This window comes from Solea solea, chromosome 1 (genome assembly GCF_958295425.1).
Source record: "Solea solea chromosome 1, fSolSol10.1, whole genome shotgun sequence".
In the NCBI taxonomy this organism is placed as follows: Eukaryota; Metazoa; Chordata; class Actinopteri; order Pleuronectiformes; family Soleidae; genus Solea; species Solea solea.
In genome coordinates, this window is record NC_081134.1 from 32,828,554 (window position 1) to 32,849,241 (window position 20,688).

The window sequence follows — 20,688 nt, forward strand, 5'->3', positions numbered from 1 at the left end:
TATATAAATGTAGAAAATGAGGACTGGTGACCTGTCCAGTGTGTACCCCGCCTTTTGCTGTGTCAGCTGGGATAGGCTCCAGTGACCTATGGCACTCCTATGGAGGATAAAGTGGTAGAAAGTGCATGGATGGATGTATAAAATGAATTCTTTCTTACAGAGGTTAATCAGTGAATGCAATTATTCCAATCAGTCTTTCGTGGGTGTCCTCCATGGAGGAGGTGATGAAAGCACTGACAGTATTTTATTTGAAAAGTGTCCAACTGATTAAGTGTAGATCACCTGATTGATTAACTGACTCTTTTATCTCTATTTTCATTATTAATTTAAGATGGAAGTCACAGCTACTAATTTGTGATGCTCTGACGGCAAACTATGTTTTCTACTGTAGTTCCTATTGGATTTTCAGCACGAACACTCCATTGTAACAGTAAAGTTCACTGACTGATGCCATTATGGCTGTTTGTGTGCAAAACAATGTTTGAGATACTGAATAGGCCCAGTTGGTGTGTCCTGCTCAATCAATTAATTATCCCGCTTGATTGATGACAAGTGAAAACAGAGCAGCTTCTCTGCTGTGCTCCCTCAGCCCCTCCACAGTCTGTCTGTCAACAGTCATTACCTCAGCTCAGCCTTTAAGGATGCTATCTGTGTCAGTAAGCTTTTGTCCATTTTACATCCTGCTGTATTTAATTTACATTTACTCCCAACAATTTTGGACAGTGTGCTGAAAATGTATCCTTTCTTTTACTCACATTTCTGAAAATGTCAAACGCAAACATTAGACAGATAATTGAAATGAAAAAGAGTGCAACATGTTTTAAGAATGTTTCATTTTACATTATTATTCGAATTTAAGCTGAATTAATATGTTAAGTAACGTAAAATTAGTCCAGTTTGTAACTTTGGTAAGGGACAGTGAGTGGAGGAGTCCTCTGTTTGTTACAATCTGCCATCTCACCATTGATGTCACTAATTCTTACAGACTTGACCTTTTAAGATTGATCTATTTCAATAATCAGCAATTAATCATTATAATATTTCCTTCTCTATAAGTTTTCCTTCTCTGGTTCTAATTTGCTGCTGTGCTATGTTTTGTTCTTTAAATGTCGCAGCGAAAACAACATCAATATCACTTTGAAATACACAATGCAAGTGACAATTGTAAAAATAAAGGGTTGAATAATCTTTAAAACTGCTTCTGGTTTTAGCCCCGATTAATTTTCATAAAAAAATTTAACTGTATAAGCTGTTTGGCAACTTTACATTCAGTGTGTCCTCCTTCTTCTCTGATGCTGCTCCACACAAGTGGAAATGATGGAGGACTTCTGCTTATGGCTGGGTGATGTGTTTGAGACTTGTTAGGCTGTATTTAAAAGCTATATACAGATGACAGTTTGTGAACAGGCTCATTTTTGAATACTGTGGGACACCGTCCCCGCTGGTTGCTCAGGCTGTTAGGAAATGCTGCTTCCTGATGGGAAGTGTGCAGTGGAGTCTTAATTGAAAGCCAAATTGGGCTTGACCTTGTCGCCTGTAGTCAGAGTCAGATAGAACCAGTTAACTGGAAATCCCAGGAAGAGCAAAAGCACAAATATGTATTCATGTGTTGTTATGGTGTAGACAAAGGCTGCTGGTGTTTGTGTGTTTTCCATTAATGTTAATGATTTAGTTAATTAATTCACTGTTTGTCTCTCTGCTGTTTTGTTTTTTTCCGCTGTGTGTTTGTTCGTGACTCTCAGGCTGCTGCAGGGTGTAGGACGACCTGATGAGGTGCTGGCCTGCGTTGAGGCTGGTGTGGACCTGTTTGAAGGTTTCTTCCCATTCCAGGTGACGGAGCGAGGCTGTGCTCTGTGCTTCGACTTCGACGTCTCCCTGGACCCGGAATGCGCAGGTAGAGCGCCCCATGCAGGTGTGGTTGAGTAGTAGTGGACCTGGTCCTATTTCCATTCATCATTAATAATTGCCAGTGTTTGTATTTTAAATTTACACTTCAAATCACCAGAGGTCCAGGCAATGCAGACCAATTACCAATGTGCTGTAAATCCTCACATGACACCACTCAGGCAGTCATATTAGTACATTTGCATGAGCATGTCGACCATCCAGTGAGTGAGACACACTATTCCCTGGCGAGTCGAGGGAAGGAAGAATAAACTGACAGAAGTATCTTCCTGTTCACTCCATGAAAAGAGAAATGTAGGCAGCACAGAGAGTAACAAGTTAGAAAGAAGAAAAGGGTAATTAAAGGTTAATTAATTTAATTTATTTAAGTAATTTCACTTTTTTTTTTTAAATTGAATTCCCCAAAAGTAAAACTTTATTCATTTAAAAAAAAAATTGTTATGTAGGCCTGTTTTATATGAAAAAATAGCAATTTTTCTATTTGAGTGCTAATTTATGATCTATTCAATTCTGTGTGAAAATTGACAAAAAATATCATTTCATTACATGAAATTCATGAATACAAGAATATATTGCTTTTGCTTGAGGAAAATTTCTCTCATCAGAACCTCTTCGATTTTTAATTAACCTTTCCTGTTTCAGCTAAATATGCCAAACAAAACTAAATGAAGGTTTAAATTCAATTGGCAGTGATGCTGTGGTTACAAGCTTTGTTTTTCTCATGGACATGCTTAAATATGCATATATATGTGTGTATATATATATATATATATATATATATATATATCTATATCTATATATATATATATATATATATATATATATATATGAAATGCAAAGACATGCTTGTTATCTGTAACATTCCCGCTTAAGTTGCATTAACCCCACTCCCCCATGATTATAAACAAATATATAATTCATGCTTTGCATGCTCAAATGCATTCTGCAAAAACAGCTTTTGTCTTCCTCTCAGGCACTGACGTATATTTATGGAATAACTCATTATATTTTGAGACACGTAGCATTTGAATCAAGGCACACACCTTTTTTAATTCCACTTTTTTAATGGGGACAAAGGGTTAACATGAGACATATGCAAATTTGGCTGCACCTTTTGTCACAGTTTTGCTCTTGTCAAGCCGAATGACCTTTTTAGATCTAGGAACCTTCCCCAAAGCCACAACATGACTTATTTAAAAGTGGGATGACGTCAATTACCCCCCAAAAGACGAAAAAACACTGGCATTCCTCTTCTGTAGCAGGCAGTGTGTGCCAAGAGCAAACTGACATGATATCACTGTATAATTTGGGAGTTGGTAAAGGTCTCTTTCACCTGTTCATTATAGACCTGAATGAAATTTGATGATTCCATGGATAGATTTCTATATTTTTTTTGCTGTGTAAATACCTTGTAATGTCATTGGAGTAGTGTGAATGGTACAGTGCGAGGTTGTGGCTTGAGATGCGTCACAGTCCTGCGGGACACTTGCTCACATAACCTACACCGTTTTTTAGCTTGCAGGGACATAGGAGCTGCTGGTCCACTGCCGCCTTATTTGGTAATTTTGTGCCACTCATGTAAAGGATTTCAAACTCCACAAAGTCACAAAAAAACACATATTAACTTACTGATGGAGGCAGCAGTGGACCAACAGCTCTTGTATGCTGTTGTGTAAAATTTCTTATTTTCTACATTGGATTTTGTTGCAGAGTGAGCAGTTTATCAAGTGAAGAGACAAATCTATTTCCACAATATTGTACCTTTTAAGCAGGTGCAGATTTAATAAGGTGAGTCTTTTCTTTAGTAGCTAAAATCAGGTTTTCCTTGCTGAAAGCTGTGATTTTCAGTCTCTGAGATGGAACCCCAGAATTATCCCTTTTAAAGATGATTAAACCAGTGCTTTACATTCTATGGGAGCAGCCCATGATGTGGAGCTCACTGAGTCAGAGGCATAAAGATTTTCTCTCACTCAAATTCTATAGAATTAAGACTTTTGTAAAGGTTATCAACAACACTTTTTACCTTTGCTTACCATAAATTTGATACATGAAGGGGCAGAGGTGAGGGTTGCAGGAGCCAGAATCCAAACAATTATTAAAAACCTGGGTAGACAAATTATTAATTGTGCATTAAACTCAGACATGGAGCCTATAGCTACTAAAAATATACGTTTGTGCGTGTAAAATAGCTGATGTGTAATATCTAGCCTAGAGTCAGTTGAAATAATTGGGTGGGGAGATATTCAGCTGCTGAAATGAAATCAATGATGTGCCACACAGCAGCTCCTTTTAAGGTAACAATTAAGTTTGGGCCTGTCGTTCAGATAACTGTCCCAAGTGTAACGCAAAAGAAGTGTTATGACAGGAGCTGTGGGAAATACATCCACTCACCCCGCTGTGGACTCATGTGCCTCATTAAAAAGTTGTGTTAAACTGTTCCGACAGAAAGAGTGAAGTTTGGTATCTGCCAGCAACAAGTGTCGGGACGGCACTAATCGATTTTGCACTTGGAGTTTAATGGAGTTCAGTGTAGGTGAGAGCAGTGATGGTGTCAAACCTAAAGAGTCGTTCTAGTTCCCCTCCCGGCCAATTACAGGGGCCGGTTGGTGGGGGCGGTAGTTCAAAGCTGCAAGGCGGGTCAACACCCATACTTCACATTTAATCTCCTTTTTACACAGCAGACCATATGCTAACTTCCTCTTTTCCCTCCGTACTTACACTCTTTTCTGTCATACTTTTCCTTTTTACTACCTCCATCTTATCTCTGCATGGTTCTTTTGCCTTACAGAATGAAAACATGTTTGTCCAAACTGATTTCTCTGTACAAGGCATTTTCTCCCCCTAAAAATGCATTTTCTGGAGAAAAAACAGCCTAGGAAACAAGTTAAAAAAACAAAAAACAAAACCTACAGTGAGTGCATGAAATTGCCCTCAGTGAACGCTAATTTTTGTGCTTCAAGACTACAAAATGTTATCATAATGGGGAAAAAATGCTAAAAACCTAAACAGTTTAGGTTAGCAGAGGGACAGTCTTTGCCATTTGATGTGTTGGTTGTCTGTAAGATGCCATACACTCATGAACAGTAGGGGCAGTGTCACAAGGTCATGCATCTTCCACACCAGTGTTACTCAACCCTGGTCCTTTTTAAAGTTTCCTTGGTCCAACACAGCTGATTCAAAGAAATGGGTAGTTTTCAGGATTGTGTTGGAGCAGGGCAGCATCTAAAATGTGCAGGGCAGTGGGAACCAGGGTCGAGCAACACAGTTCTGTATTGGAGCTATGAACAGTTATTGTGTGCCATGCTGTCACAAGTCATCACAAGCTAAGTTCCTCCAGTGTGGCCATGTTTTCTGTTAATGAAATGTGAATTTGTTATTTGTGTGAGTTATGTTGTGTGCTCCACCAGTGCAATGGTATGCTCCCAACAACTATGGCTGACAATGCGAAGTATATTTGCTGCCTGGATGTTGTTGCAAATGATTTGGTGTTATCTGTAAATCACATGTTTCAAAGGAAAGTTGAAAAATCAACACTGTTTCAAAGTACCCAACAAATCTAAAAAACATTTTCTTCTCATCTTTACGTGCTGTTGTTCATACTCTTGGCATTTGTTAAGAAAAATTGTTCATTAGCTGTAATCAAGCCCCATTTTATGGTTTTTATTGTCACACTCACCAGCTCCTCCACAAGCCCCTCCTAGTACCGATTTCAGTTTTATGCTTCTTCTTTTTATGCACTTAGTCATTCCCTCACACAGTTTCCACTCAACCAATTGTGCTTTATCGTTGCCTTTTAACTTGTGTGTTTAATCATTACCGTCATTATGGGCCACTTTACTTTTTTTGCTCTTCTTCCTCACATTCTCGTGAGAAAAGAAGGCTCAGATCATCAGCTCTGTTACTTTTTTTCTCTCTCCTCCATTAGATTAAGTACAGTTTACTTGCAGTGAGAATCCATCTGTGCAAGTCGAGCTTTAATCGTCAAAACATGGGCAGATAGCAATAATGGTATCAGTGGAGAAAATATAGGTCACACAGCTGTGTTTAACAGGGGGTCCAGCTCTCGTTGCAGTATGTGTTGCTATTTGATTTTTGCCACTTGGCTGACAGCATGACAGCTTTCTGCGTATGCAGAATGGATGCGATTACGACATGAGTAGTTTGTGGTGTGTTGTGATTAATGAGACGTTCGCATGTTGCTGCAGTGCTAAAGCTCAATGACGACCAGAAGGACACAGTGGGAGAGACTCAACAGAATGGAGATCCTTGTCTTGATCAAACACAGATGACATCGTTTGAGATTAATCTCAACGACAAGAGGTTTGTGGCAGTTTCTTCTGCAGATCACTTAAAGAGAAGCTGTGCTTGGGTAGTCTTTGGTTCATTCATGAATTTAACTTTTGAATGTGTATCCAGGTACCATGATGACTTCAGTCCCCTGGTAGAGGGGTGTGGCTGCTACTGCTGCAAGAACCACCAGAGGGCATACCTGCACCACCTGCTAGTGACCAATGAGCTGCTGGCTGGAGTCCTGCTCATGATCCACAACACGGCCCATTACCACGGCTTCTTTGGTGCTCTGAGAGAGGCACTGGCCAGTGAGAAACTGGACGTCCTCAAGAGACAGGTAATTAGGCAGAGAGATTAGCACATAGAAAGAAAGGAATAAGAAGAATAAATCGGGAGCGGGATTGATCTCGCTTCTCCTCCAGAAGATCACTGGACTCATTTGCCCGAGGCAATCGAAACTCTAACTTGCTTTTCACTGTACAGTAAGGGGATTTATCGTGATGCCACGTACACCTTCAGGTTGAGTCACTCCATATGTTGCTTTAGTGATTTCTATGAAGCATGTTTCACAGGATCTGGTCAGACCTGGTATTAACATCTGTCCTAGGAGATTTGGTCACAAGTGGACAGTGATGAGTTGAAATGTTCACACCTGGCATTAACTAGCCAGATGTGCGCGTGTCTCCTGTGACCACTTGTGATCGGATCTCACATCTCTTGCCTCCTCATCATGTCTGCTAGTGAGGATAAATTTACAAGTCCTCGTTTTTGTGTCAATGTTTGTGTGAAGGGTAGAGAGAGAAAAGAATTGGTAAGACCTGAGTGAAACGAAGCTCCACTCGTGCAGCTGTAACATGAAATAAGATTTTAGTAGTTATAAAAAAATAAATCATATGGTGATGTGTATTAAAGTTGTTTTGGTGGTTATGGTGTAAGAGTACAGTGAAACTGCAGTGGATTGGAGGATGACAGCAAGGAGGCTTCCTGAGGACAAATTTGCATTCACCCATGCTGAAGAACATGGCCACGTATCCCCAAACCTCCTCCAAATGTGTCCTGTACTTGGAGCTGTCCACTTCTGATTGGATCGCACAGTATGGATGTTAATACCAGGTCATAACAGGCTCACAGGGTCTCCTTACTGCTGTTTGTGCCTTGGGTGTGTGTGTGTGGCCTGGTTTCCCATCAGTCAGACTGCTCCTGTTGAATATAAGCATTGATCTGAGCAGATACGGTTGGGTGCCTGAAGAGTGAAAGGATATGGATAAGAGGTCAAGGGGAATTTGCATAAAGAAACATGAGGATGGATGGAGGCTGACTATTGACTATGACTGATTCCCTGTGTGCATCTTTCTGTGGCCTCATAGCAGGTCAGTAAATGACTAATGTCCTCTGGACTCATTGACACTGCAGCATAAACCACAGGGAGAGCATTCACAGTGACAAATGATTACAGAATAGAAGAAGAAATCCAAAATAGATCCTGCTATTTTGCTGATATTACATTAAAGAAATCTTGAGCATAATAAGATTTCTTCAAGGTCTTTTTGTTTTCATTTCACACTTTATTGATCTGTCTTCCACAAGCATTTGTCATTTATAACAAATATACATTTCAGTCTCTTACCTCTAATAGTCTCTCACGTGTCATGTATCTTTCAGTTTGACTGACTAAACACCGTGATGAGACTGTACATCACATTAAGGCAGTCACCAGCATGCGGCTGCTGTGGCTGCTGTCTCGCGTGTGTTGGAGAGAGGTTAACTGAAGGTTTGAGCTGACAGCTCCTGTATTTCTGCTGCTGGAAAAAGGATAAAGATCAGATAAAGATACAGGTCTCTGCTGCCTCCTATACTGTGAAGGAGGAAGGCTTTTCTGAAGGTGAGGGGATATAATTGACTGCCAGACCATGCAGATGTCTGTGGGGGACAAGGGGGCAGACAGACAGACAGACAGAGAGAGAGAGGAGAATGTGACAGATTTATGGAACAGCGATGAGGGTTTTTGTTTGACTTCTGCGGGGTTACCTTAACCACATGAAGCATTTTAAATGGGCAATGTGCATAAATGTTTAGGAAATTCATACAGGCATAGAAAGAGTTGGGGGGGAGAAAATAAAAGAAGGGACTTAATATCTGTGTGGAAAATGGGCGGAAGCTTAAACGAGCAGCGACCTGTAGACTATATTTATTTTAACATTTAAAGGCACAGTGTGTACACATTAAGACGGCAGAAATAAACATGAGTAAGTATCTAATCACAATTTCAAATGGGATCATATCAATAAATTATGAAAAATGTCAGAGGAAAGGAAAGACTGATTTTTGCTTGTGGGTAAAAGTTAAAGTAAACTATAACATTGAGCTTTTAATGGACCTAAGACGACAAACACCTGGTAACAAAGAATTACTGTATTTCACACACCTGAGGTGAAACATTTACATTAAGTTGTATAAACATTTCATATACTGAACCTTTATTACATTAGAATACATTTATATGTAGCAATATAATTACAGCAGCTCAAATCAACAACCCAGCCAAAGTGTAAATTTTCCTCCATTTGTTACAATTTGCAATCTCACCACTAGATGTCACTAATTCTCACACACTGGCCCTTCAATTGAAAGGCAGCAGATTAAAAGTCGGGGTCAGAGGTGTGAGAGTCAGTGTGGTGTGTGTAGAGTTCGCCCTCCCTGCTCCCCATGTTTTATTCAGAAGCTACTTTAGTGGAGACGTTCATCATCTGACAAAGATGTATAGTTATACATAATGGCATAAAACCCACGCTTAGTTAATATGCATTGGCTGGAAAACAAGGGTTCAGTCTTGTCATAGCAGTAATCAGACTCCTTTGATGACGGTCCCTAATGGCTGCTGAGTGAAATAGCTGCTAATAGGTGTAGAACAGTAGACTCCGGCCCCATTACTTATTTTGACACATTTATCAAGCTTCTGACCTTCAACTGTAATATAAAGTCTAACACAAGTGATTGAAATAATGATGAGATACAGCACAATGAAGATGAATATACTGTAAGTAAGCTTTGGGTTGGGGGGGTTGCTTATACACCAACACTTGATAGATTGTTGCTGCAAATATAACGCTTAATATGTGAAATTGGACCATATGGGATGCATCAGCAGTTAACAGTAACAGACCTGCTTAAAGACCTGTTTTCTATGAAATATGCCCATGAATAATTTCTATATCATTTAGGTTGCAATTCAATTTAATATTAGTCAGAGTCAATCCCAGCTGACACTTTCACACCTGTGGTAAATTTAGAGTGTTCAATTAATCTCTGCATGTTTTTGGACTGTGGTAGGAAACCGGAGTATTTAGAAAAAACCCTCACACACAGAGTTTGAATGTTCTCCCATTCAAACTCTGTGTGTACAGAACTCTGTACGCACTGTTGCAGGTAGCCGGAGAATCAGTGTCTTTGTCGCCATAGAGGAGAGAGTTGGAAAAATGCTTGTACATAGTTTGCATTTTTTTGGCCTGTTTTTAGACATTGAGACAAAGACTCAAACTAATGTTATTCTAAATATGTGGTATACTGTTCAAATGTAACACCAAATTAACACAAAATCTGTTTTTTCAAAATAAATCTTGTTTTTCTTCATTTTAAATTGTTAATACACTATTTTAACATGCAGTAAATAATCGCCAGATATTGAAAGCTACTCACAGAATCATTTTCTGGCCCTTTTATGGTTAAAGTAAGCCAAAAAAGATGCACATTTTGAGGCTTAGGTGTTAAAGGGGTAAGGATTTTTTGAATCAATATTAGATCTTTCAAAGAATATTAATATAAATCTGGGAAAAACCTGGACGTAATGGTAGAACTTTTTCTTATTTAGCAGCAGCTCATACCTTCAAGCTCCTCGTCTCCTTCCACATCACATAGCTACCCTCACATTTTTGATAACCACGTATGTCGTGAGTCGAGACGAGAGCTGCAGCCATAGATTTGACAGAGCGTTTTAATGTACAACACCCTGCCAGATGCGGCTTGTCAGCAACACCGAGGGTTGGATGTGATTGATTGGACTGAAAGTGGCAGGTAACGCACGCGGCGCCAAGCGTTAAAACGACCAGCTAAAAGTTTCACATGTCGACTAAACAACGTTAGCGTTCACTTGTAATGGAGTTTGTGGCCACCTGGCAAATGTAATTTTAATATTCACACCTTTGGAAAAAAAAAAATCACATTTTCGTATTTGTCTCTCTGTTGGTGCTTTTTTTTTTTTTTTTTTTTCTTTACAGAAAATAGCTTCTATTGTTCTGAAACAATGCAGTAAGAACAGTCAGAGGAACTCAGTCGGGCATCGGTGTTTTGCGTTACATTTAATAGTTTTAAAAAACAAAAATCAATGAGGGGAACATACAGTATACAGCTGAGAGTCTGGCAATTATCTCGGATGTCATGTTTCCAGTGCTATTTGTCTGACTGTTGGCAGTCTAACACAACAACTACTCAACCAATTGTCTTGAAAGTTGCAAGAACTCTTAAAAACTCCTTTTTTTTCACTCACTTAAATATTGAGAGATACGGATGTATGAAGAACGGATAATATGACAGATGCAGTACGTGATGGAGCTGTAATGATGATTAGGCTACGATGATTAAATAATGATTACTTTGGTTTTTATTTGCTCTTCTTTCAGAGTGAGTGGATTATTTTTGGCTTGTAGCAAAAACAGGACATTATATTTGAGGACGTCATCCTTTTTTGAAGTTTGGGTAAATTAAGTTTGAACCATTTTCTGGACCAAAAAAACAACAACCCCAAGATGATAGATGATGATGGGTGCTTTATTGTCTGGGCTAAACAAATGTTCACACCTTTCCCTTCAAACGACATTAAAACGTGTTCAGGATGGTAATGCCTGTCGTCAGTAGCCAATCAGTCAGTATTATAGCCTCACAGCACCTTCTCGTACTTTCTGATTTATGGATTTGTTTTCATTTCTGTACACTATATGTTTAGGGACTCCCGAATAATCTCGAATTATAGTTTTATACTAGAAATACCACTAAAAGCTGAACATTAGCCCTGAAATTAGCCTTTCCTCTGTTGCACCGTGAGTGACACTGGGCTCAATTTCCATGTAAAATAGCTCCGAATGGCAGTCAGCAGGTGGCCCTCGGTGCTTATTTCAACCAATTATCCAGATGGAAAAATGTGATTCATTACTGATCTATACACGTTTCTTTGCCTGTCTCTCCGCCCTCCCCAGACAAATCTGCAGTCTGAGGCGCGTCTCGAGTTAATGTTCCACTTCACACAGCAGCGGCCACGTTGTTATCTGCTGTCGTGGCGGCCACAACATGAAAAAGCTGCGTTTTCTCAGAACAACAAAGTTTCATAATGGTGTCATGGAGGAAATTATGGTCAGAGGAGTTTGTTTTTTATCTGTGAGGGGTCGTGTTGTCAGTGCAGAACATCCACAGACTTTCACAGGGGTGGGGAGGAAGTGCTAGCATCTATCACCGTGAGAGGCAAGTGTCCATGGTTCGTACAAGGTCTAAATCATTGATTTGACAAGGTGCTACAGCCATGAATGAATTACTGAGCAGGTGTATTGGCACGGACCAGTGGAGCGTCTCACTCTTTGAGGAGCGTTTGCGTGATTAACGGAACAAAGAAAGAAAGATCAAATAGAATGAAGCAGAGAATAAACAAAAACCCCTTCTTTTTCTCATATAAACTCTGCAGAATCAGGTCTGTACTGGCATGATTAGGGTGTAGAAAAGAAGTCTCATAAAGACAATTATGGATTTAGTGTGCGCGACTGTTTGTTTGTTTTGACTCATTCAAACAACCATAGTTCCTCCAGGTGACGTCTGAAAGGAGGCCAGGATTGTGTGGAAAGTTTGTGTTGGAAAATGTGCTCCAATTAATAAAATTGAAGATGAATGTGTCCGAGACTGAAGACGCCAATATCGATTCCTTTGTAAGGTCACAGCCTCCTGTTACACATGCTGCAATTCAGGAGAAGGATGTTGAGATTGTTTCTCGCTATAAATACTTGGGAACCGTTATTGACAACGCAATAAACTTTAAACCCAACACTATTTGCAGATAAAGAGCAGTCACGGCTTTTTCCTTTTGAAGAAAAATCAGTGAACTCATACAGTGTGCTGTAATCTGTGATTTATTGAATCAGTTTTGAGACATCGTGGCTTTGTTGCTTCAGCAGTTTTCAATAATTGCAAAGAGAGGTTATCGAGGTGCAGAAAGTCTACAGTAAACAAGTTAATAGTAAGACTCAATAAATACTTGATTTTCCTGACCACCCACTTTAGTTCACTCTCCCTCCTTCATTTATTCATGTAACCGTTGAAAAGCTTAACTTGAGTTCCTTTAAGATTATTCTGTACTATGAGAGTTTATTTTTCTGTTATGTAGTTTTTCCTGTTGTACAACTCTTTCCAGCTGTTATTCGCCATTAATATTAAATGTTGTTGCCCGATAACATTGCAGATTTTCTCCCTCCAGCCTTTTTACTTAACATTCAGATCGATGGACATATTTTATTGATTGCCCCTGAAAATGGATTTCAATATTTCAAGTGGTATTTGGTATTAAATAGATGGATTTGTGAAAACTTTGTGATAAACTGTCTTCCATGACATGAATTAACAATATTTACATTTATTTAATTACTGCACTGTAATTCCTGTACACCACAGAAACTCAGAAATGTAAAATACATAAAACCTTACACTTTAGATTATAAACTGAACATTAATTATTTTACATTTCAAAGTTTCTTTGAACCCCAAAAGAGTTTTACAATTTCATCATTGAGTTCCTTAAAATTACACATCTGTACTTAATATTTGCTCTCACTTTGCTAGTTTCAAACATAAATAGTCCTCCATATTTCCTCTGGGATAATAATTACAAGGAGATGATAAACATTCACATATAATCTTAAAAGGAGCAGAAAAGGGATGATGATGAGAGGCACCGTTTCATTCCTGAGCTCTACAGTATTGTCTCATAATTCATTCATGGCGCCAGTTCACTTATGGCCACTTTCATTTACAGCACAACACCATACTGTCACCTTATCTCGCAGCCCCCTGACCTTCTCCTCTGTCCCCATGGTAACCCTTGACCACTGGTGAAGAGCAGCTGTGATTCCTTGCTACTCAGCCGCCTATAAATGATTGCTCACTAAACAGGAGCCCCGGACGACTTATTAGCTCCCTGATGTCTTCCAGAATTCATTTATACCCATAAATCATCAGCTGACAATGTCCTGAATCAGGCGGGAACCGCAGCTTTAGCCCCCCCACCCCCCTTCAGCACTCTGAATGAATATTTCATCAGGCAGGGGCTGCAACTCTGCACACCATCACGTACAGGCATGATGTACTGGCTAACAGACCTTTTGGCAGTCTTCCCTCATGTGATGTGAAAACAGAAAAGTGTGTCATAAATGATATTTGCCCAGGTTATGATCACAAGTATAAAGTATCACCATGTTTGAATGACACTTACGAATCATTACAAATTTCCTGAAATGTGTTTGAAATACTAGTATTAGGGAACAAACTGAAAAGAAATATTTAATCTTTCGAAGTATGAATGAAGTCGTAATATTACGAGAATGAAGTCGTATGTTACGACTTTACTCGCATGATGTTCTGACTTGATTCTCATAATATTACGACTTAATTCTTGAAAGATTAGATTTTTGGCCCAAGTACTCGTAGTCTTTATTTTGTAAATGTAATAAAAGAAAAATAATGTCGTACAAATGTGATATGGAGTTGCTAGATATGTGAGTTGATGAGTTATATCAAGTACCCAGAGTACTTGAATTCCTTGTTTAGTTTGGATGAGAATCAATTATTCAGTTTGAGGAATTCATAAATGCTGATGAAGTTTAATTTACTGGTGGTGACTTACCCAAATATCAATTTACTAATCGCACCTGCTCGACTGCACATACTCACTAATCAAGATTTGATTTTGTTGCACCCAGCTCTAAAATGAATTACACTCACAGAGTGCAGCAAACAAACACACTGCAGGTTTGTTGGGGTTGACCTGAATTCACACTGTATTGGAAGAAGTTTTGTTTTTAATATTTGTCCCTGAGTCAGCAGAAAAAAAAACATGCCACCATAAGAAAAAAACTATACATTTTTTTTTATATATATAGGAATCATTGACCCAACATATTTGTCTTGACTGATCAATAGCAGAACAATTCTCCCAGGACCACGAGGGGAGCATTTGAAAAAAGCATTTTTCATTTTTGGCACCTTTTAAATTGTGGGTGTTATGAGGCGTCGGTACCGTGATTCTGTTCCCGAAGGCCTGATTATTGTGAGATGTAGTAACAGCTGTTTCTGTCTGGTGAAGCAAGAAATCATAATTTGTGCCTTTTTTTTCTCTGGTCATTTGTGAAATCTGCTCTAAATTAAATGTCTAGTCAAAGACGCCACAGTAATTGTCGGATTAGCCTGTGAGTCTGTAGTTGACTGTTGAAATTCTTTTATTGTCCTGCCCTCCTAGATATCACAGGAAGTTGAGCAAAGGTCAAGATGTACTCTCCTTTAAGTAGATTGTCTTGTCTTGGTGAATTTTGAACATTGAGTGTTTGAGGAGTTAACTTAAAGGAGTTTATTTGAAGGGGCCACACGGCGGTGTAGTGGTAAGCACTCTGGCCTTGCAGCGAGAAGACCCAGGTTCGAGCCCTGGTTGGAACAAGGGCCTTTCTGCATGGAGTTGGCATGTTCTCCCTGTGTGTGCGTGGGTTCTCTCCGGGGTCTCCGGCTTCCTCCCACAGTCCAAAAACATGCAATGTGGGGATTAGATAAATTGGACACTCTAAATTGACCATAGGAGTGAGTGTGAGAGTGAATGGTTGTTTATCCCTATCTGTGTGTGTGTGTGGCCCTGCGATGGACTGGCGAACTGTCCAGGGTGTACCCCGCCTATCGCCCGATGTGGCTGAGATTGGCACAGCACCTCCCGCGACCCTCTGGTGGAGGATAAAGCGGTAGATGATGACTGACTGAGTGAAACTATTTGGCCATGGGGAACAGAAAAGCATACTGGACATGAAAAGATCAGACACAAAAGAAAAACATTACACATATGGCTTTGTTTTGTTCAAGGTGGAGATGGATGAAGGTATGAGGCTTCTGCTGAAGAGGGCTTCATTGCATTTCATACTTTTCAATCTCCTTTGTGATGGCAGGAGTTGGAAATGAGGATGATGACGAGTGGGTGTGGTGTCCTGTGATATTGCATGTGTGTGATGGCCTTGCTGTTTTGTTCTTGTAGGTTTGGAGTTTGTAGATCAATTATTTTTGTGGCAGTGTTGTGTTGTTAAGTAAACAAGCGGAGCACAGTATAGCAAGATGGGTTACAATGCTTGTAAGATGACACATATAATCATCTGTCTAATGACCTTTTACATATTTCATTAGAATCACAGAGACACAATCTCTCTCTCTCTCTGGAATAATCTGCTCTCTGCTCCATTATCATTAATATATTCTGGGTGCACCAGGCTCTGATTGGCCGCTTACTGGCAACATCTTTTTTCTCAGAGACAAGCTCAGTTTGTACAAAAACATGGACATGAACAACCTAACAACTGGAATTTCAAACAGCCATGGCTCTAGGTTTATAAAAATTATATTTAATAACGCTGATGACTGATCCGAGGGAAAGCGTCATTCAGCATAATTTCATGTCTGAGCTTTTTTCAGAAAAGAAACAAAGGAGATGTTCAGTATAAGGTTAAATGAATTGTTGGGCTGGTAAATACAGCAGAGACAAAGCTGGGCCCCTCCCACCCTGCTCATTACCAGCGGCACAGCAGTCTCTGATAATAAGCGTCCTAAGGCCGGGGTCATGCATTCTGTATTCACATGTGTACGCTGAGGTCTGCTTGCGTCAGTTTCGTCATCTGCCTACGTGGATGAGTCTGTGCGCCGTAGCCCCTGACTGTGTGTGCTCCCTGTAGCACAACATTTTCCACTGTTTCTCGGAAGGTGGTAACCATGGAAACTTAATTAGGGTTACACGAGGAAGTCTACCAGTACCCACACGTGTACAAACCAGCACTCGGAGAGTACAAAGAAATACAAATGAGCAATAACACCTTGTGAGGAATTGCTTCTAGTAGGAAAGGCACATTTGACTGAGTGCACATGCACAGAACTCGACATGGACCCTTGTATTTGGATATCTAGGGATGTTATTTGTTGATCCAGGTGCAAATCTCAAAAATGTAAAGTAGTGAAATTATACATGTTGTAATAAAAATACTACTGCCTCTCTGGTCAAACAGTAGCCACTGGCTCTCTCAGTCTACGCTCGTGACGCCGCCTTGTCTAATCAGTGCAAGGCTCAATGTCCCAGACTCCTCCCCCCTTTTACACTGAAGCTGTCGCTTCATCCTTTGTTAGACAGCTGCAACTCTCCACTCTTCCTCCCTCCCTCCGCTCTTAGCCCACTTCTTGGCATTTTTAAAAATCAGGCATTGGGCGTAGTCAGCCTTAAGCCTGTGCTATACTTCCGCATGCCACACATTGCGGACCCTGGTATGTATACTTGCGAGGGTCCTGTAGGATCCTACTTCACCATTAGGTGGCAGTACAAGTCTGGACGCAGGAATGAGACACATTCCTACCAAAGAAGAAGTGAACAATACTACAGCTCCCTCAGACACATCTCGTTTACAGCTGAAAGGCCCATCAGGCAGGGAAGTTGGGATGACTATCCTTGGCGACTATTTATTTTGTTGCCGAAATGTTTTTTCTGCCTGGTGAGTGGGGCGGGAACCAGGAGTTCAGTTCACACATGCACTGTCCACGCGCACCCAACGCACTCTCAGCGTTGATGGCGTAATTCGTCCAAGCGAAACATCTGGCTTTCCGCGGATGCAGAAAGCAATAACCCTGGCTTGCCCACCCATGTAGTGAAACTATGCCTTGAATGGTTTTTTGTAAATTCGCACTTCAGGGTTAGGGTTTGTTAGAAGCTACAGTTCTTACAGTAGTAGTTCTCGGTGCATACACTGCCATCTATACTTCTTTGTTGTAGAAAAGCTAAAATGCTAGCACAGAAAACAGGCTCTTCATCCACATCTTCTCCTTCAGAGAAGTGTATGAAGACCAACCCCTAGGTTGACTCAGGTTTTTGAGCAGCCTTTCCTCAGGTGACACAGTACACTGCTCAGCTTCTGACACCTGCCTGGCTGTAACCTGATTGTCCCGCCCCCTGACTGGTCATGGCTAGAGGATGATTGACAGGGATTACTTTTGGATCTTATTATACTCTGTTTGTGAAAATGCTGCGGTCTCTACACTCGTCTCTGTATGTTAGAGACTGTTTCGGCGAGCTAGTCAAAAGTGATTTGCTGTACTTGAAGTGTTTACAGCAAAATTGGAATCTCCAAGGATGCCCTCACTACAGTATTTATTGATAGGCAGGCTGTTTCACAATGAGTGATGATTTATGGATTCCTCCTCTCCTAATGGTGTGATACATGTGGGATATAACCTTGAAGGAGTTGTTTATGAGATATCCTTAAGGATCACGGAGGGATAATTTGTGATGGATCTTCACGCAAGTCATATTTGATTGCCATCCCCTTTTTTTTTCCACGGCTCATGAGGGGGGCGTTGTTAAAAAGAGAAAAACGATGTGCGGTACAGGAAGCCTTAATGGTGGGGACTTTATGCGATTACCTTGCCATCAATCCTAACTCTTTCCACTGCAAATCATCTATTCATAAACAAGTCAGCTGTAATATAGAGTTGTTTACAGTCATTTCTGAAGTTATTGCGTATAAAATAAAACTGCAATATGGTCTTGTTTGTGTAATATAAATTCCTTTTATAGAATATAAAGTTTATGGGGGGGTGCCTTCACACATCACAAGTCATTTATCTCGTGTTGCCTCAGCAACAACAACCGCTCACAGCTTCATTCAAAATCTTTGTCCCTGTCTGGTTTGAATTTGAATCAGGTAACACATGAACAGTGAGTTCACACGCGATCCATCCATTGTGAACCAGGCCAAGGTCAGCTTGTTACATTCTGCTTCATGAAGAAATGTCCCCATGATTCGTCCATTTAAAGGTCCAAAATAGGCGACGTCTATTGCTGAATTCACGCATGTACGCATGTATGTATCGCCACTTGGTGTTTGGCAAGTAGCTATTGGAGGTTAGCAGAGCAGAACAGAGCAGAGCATTGATGGTGATGTGATGTTCACCATGTCCACCACTAGTGGGTGCATTTTGTTTAACAAAATACATTGGTAACAGGGTCTTGTTTGACAGCTTGAACATATGCATGATTTTGATTGTCTAACGTTGTTATCAGTTACTAAAATGTAATATATTACGTATTACTTGTGTTTAACCCTTCACTGGCCAAAGAACTACATCTGGTAACTTGCGCAGACATCCGAAACCGCGCAACTGTGCGTTACCGTGAGATCTTTGAACTTAGAAACACATCTGCCAATCAGCAGAGATCCAGTACGGTCATACGGCTCAGTCTTCTCCTGCATCTACGGTAATATCTCAAAGACTAATGATGGAGAGTTAATGAAACATCTAAAATGTTCTAAAATAATTTTCCTTTCACTTTATTTGTCTTGTTTATTCTTATATATACTCTTCTTTTTTTATATTTTATTTACCATACACAGGCATGGAACCATGTATGGTACCTTGGACCTTGATTTTCTACATGATCCTCCAGTAGCTCTCTAGGGTTAAAATTTTGATTGTATTTCAAGGCGTGCCCTGTAAAGTAATACGTTAAGTTAAAAAAAGTTACTTTCTTTTTTACCTTTGCATTACTTTTTTTATCAAAACACCTGCTGGAGCATCGGCCGCAGGTTAGGCCGGGGTTTGACTCACATACTGTCACTCTCGTCTAATTCGGAGGGATGAACTATGAAAATGCTGATGTTTTAAAGGAATAAGTTATTTAATTTTAATAAAGGGGGTAAAAGCAAACCTTTTGGGGGCAAAGATGACCTACCTTAATGGTAATTCAATTCCTGCCAATAACCCCTCCTCTATGTTACACACCGTATGTGACTTTTCTTTGTGTTTGTGATTTGTCACATGCGTCGAATCTCAGGTGTCGGGGCTAAAATCAACAGAATCTGATTGTAATGACAGCTTTTGTTGTGAAGTGTGCAACTCAACATCTTGTCGAACGCTTGCAGAGCCTTGATTAAATAGTGATCACTGCTCTGATGAAGGGAGGCATCAGTGAAGGATTGTCAGCACGGATGGCTAGGATCCACATAATGTGGCGATAGGTGCCGGTGTTTCTGCCAACTTGATTCGCAGGGATGGGAGGTAAAATCATAAAGTATTGAATGGGGAATGAAAAGAAATAAGGACGTGCAGGAGTGAAGTGACGGCAGAGAAGTGACAGCTGACAGCCTTCGAGGAAGCAGGCGACCGGTGCAGAAAGTGAAATCTTAAGTGAGAGGAATGATGAGCATGGAGAGAAATCCAGTTGGTCCTGCTTTTTTACCACACTGTTTTTTTTCTTCTTTCCTTCACAAGTGATTATAGCCGTTAGTGGAGAAAAGGAGGTTCCTGCGTTTGAAAGGTACATCAAAAGTACATTGGCGTGCTGCGCTTTAAGTCACATCTGCACAACGTGGAGTAGACTCATCTGAAATGGTGCTTATTATCAAGCAGGTTTTTCCCTTTAAAGATCCCCTCCAGGCACAGTTTGTAAAATATGAAAAAATACACTGAATAGAGTGATATTTTTGTTTTTAATGGGTTTTCTTACTAATACAAGTCCAATAAACAACCAAAGAAATTCTTATCTTTTCCCTCAGTGAGAACGACAGTCTATGAATATGTAAATGTACAGGCGCCTCAGGGCCGCTGCTCTGTGGCCATCACTGCTGGTCTACTTATACCTTTGAAAAGAAGTCTGGCTGTATTATCATTTGAGCTTCATATTTCTTTTTTTTTGTAAGCACAGAAATGACTGGATTGCTTAAGAGCCTGCTGCGACTGAGTGCCACGGCTCATTCACATTTTTGACCGATGGAAATGTCTTATTAAGGAAGCTCGGTGGATCCTGTTGTAGCCGGTTTGTCGTAACTGCAGGAGTTAGGAATCTGATCAGAGCCAGGCTCAGTGGTTAAGACTGGTACCCTGTGTGCGAAAGACATCATGGTCGCAAGTTCGAATCCATCCCCGGCTGATTGTACTCAATTCCATTGTAAGTCCCTTTGGATAAAAGCGTCTGCTAAATGACATGTAATGTAATGTAATTATTATATAAAATGATGCTTTATTGAGCAGGACACCCGGCAGTGTTTAGATATTTAGACTTCCGGATGCTTTTATGACTGCACTGGACAACTGGTGCGATGGCGGTTGAAATAGTGCGAGTTACTGCATGAACAAAAGTCTGTCAAGCTGAAGGTTATCGCTGCTTCTGCTGCTGCATCA

The 20,688-nt window shown here is 40.3% G+C and overlaps 1 protein-coding gene across 4 annotated transcripts in view; it reads left to right on the plus strand.

Annotated features, from left to right (window-relative positions):
- The window catches only part of qtrt2 (queuine tRNA-ribosyltransferase accessory subunit 2), a 57,818-nt gene that overhangs the window by 6,190 nt on the left and 30,940 nt on the right, over positions 1–20,688 (plus strand). For 2 of the 4 annotated variants that reach the window (XM_058630921.1, XM_058630939.1), the window contains exons 6-8: positions 1,743–1,912; positions 6,111–6,225; positions 6,322–6,532. In XM_058630921.1, the coding sequence (XP_058486904.1) occupies positions 1,743–1,912; positions 6,111–6,225; positions 6,322–6,532 (496 nt within the window). Of the gene's footprint in view, positions 1–1,742; positions 1,913–6,110; positions 6,226–6,321; positions 7,725–20,688 lie in introns of those variants that run through there. The other 2 variants (XM_058630930.1, XM_058630948.1) reach the window with 2 other exon arrangements.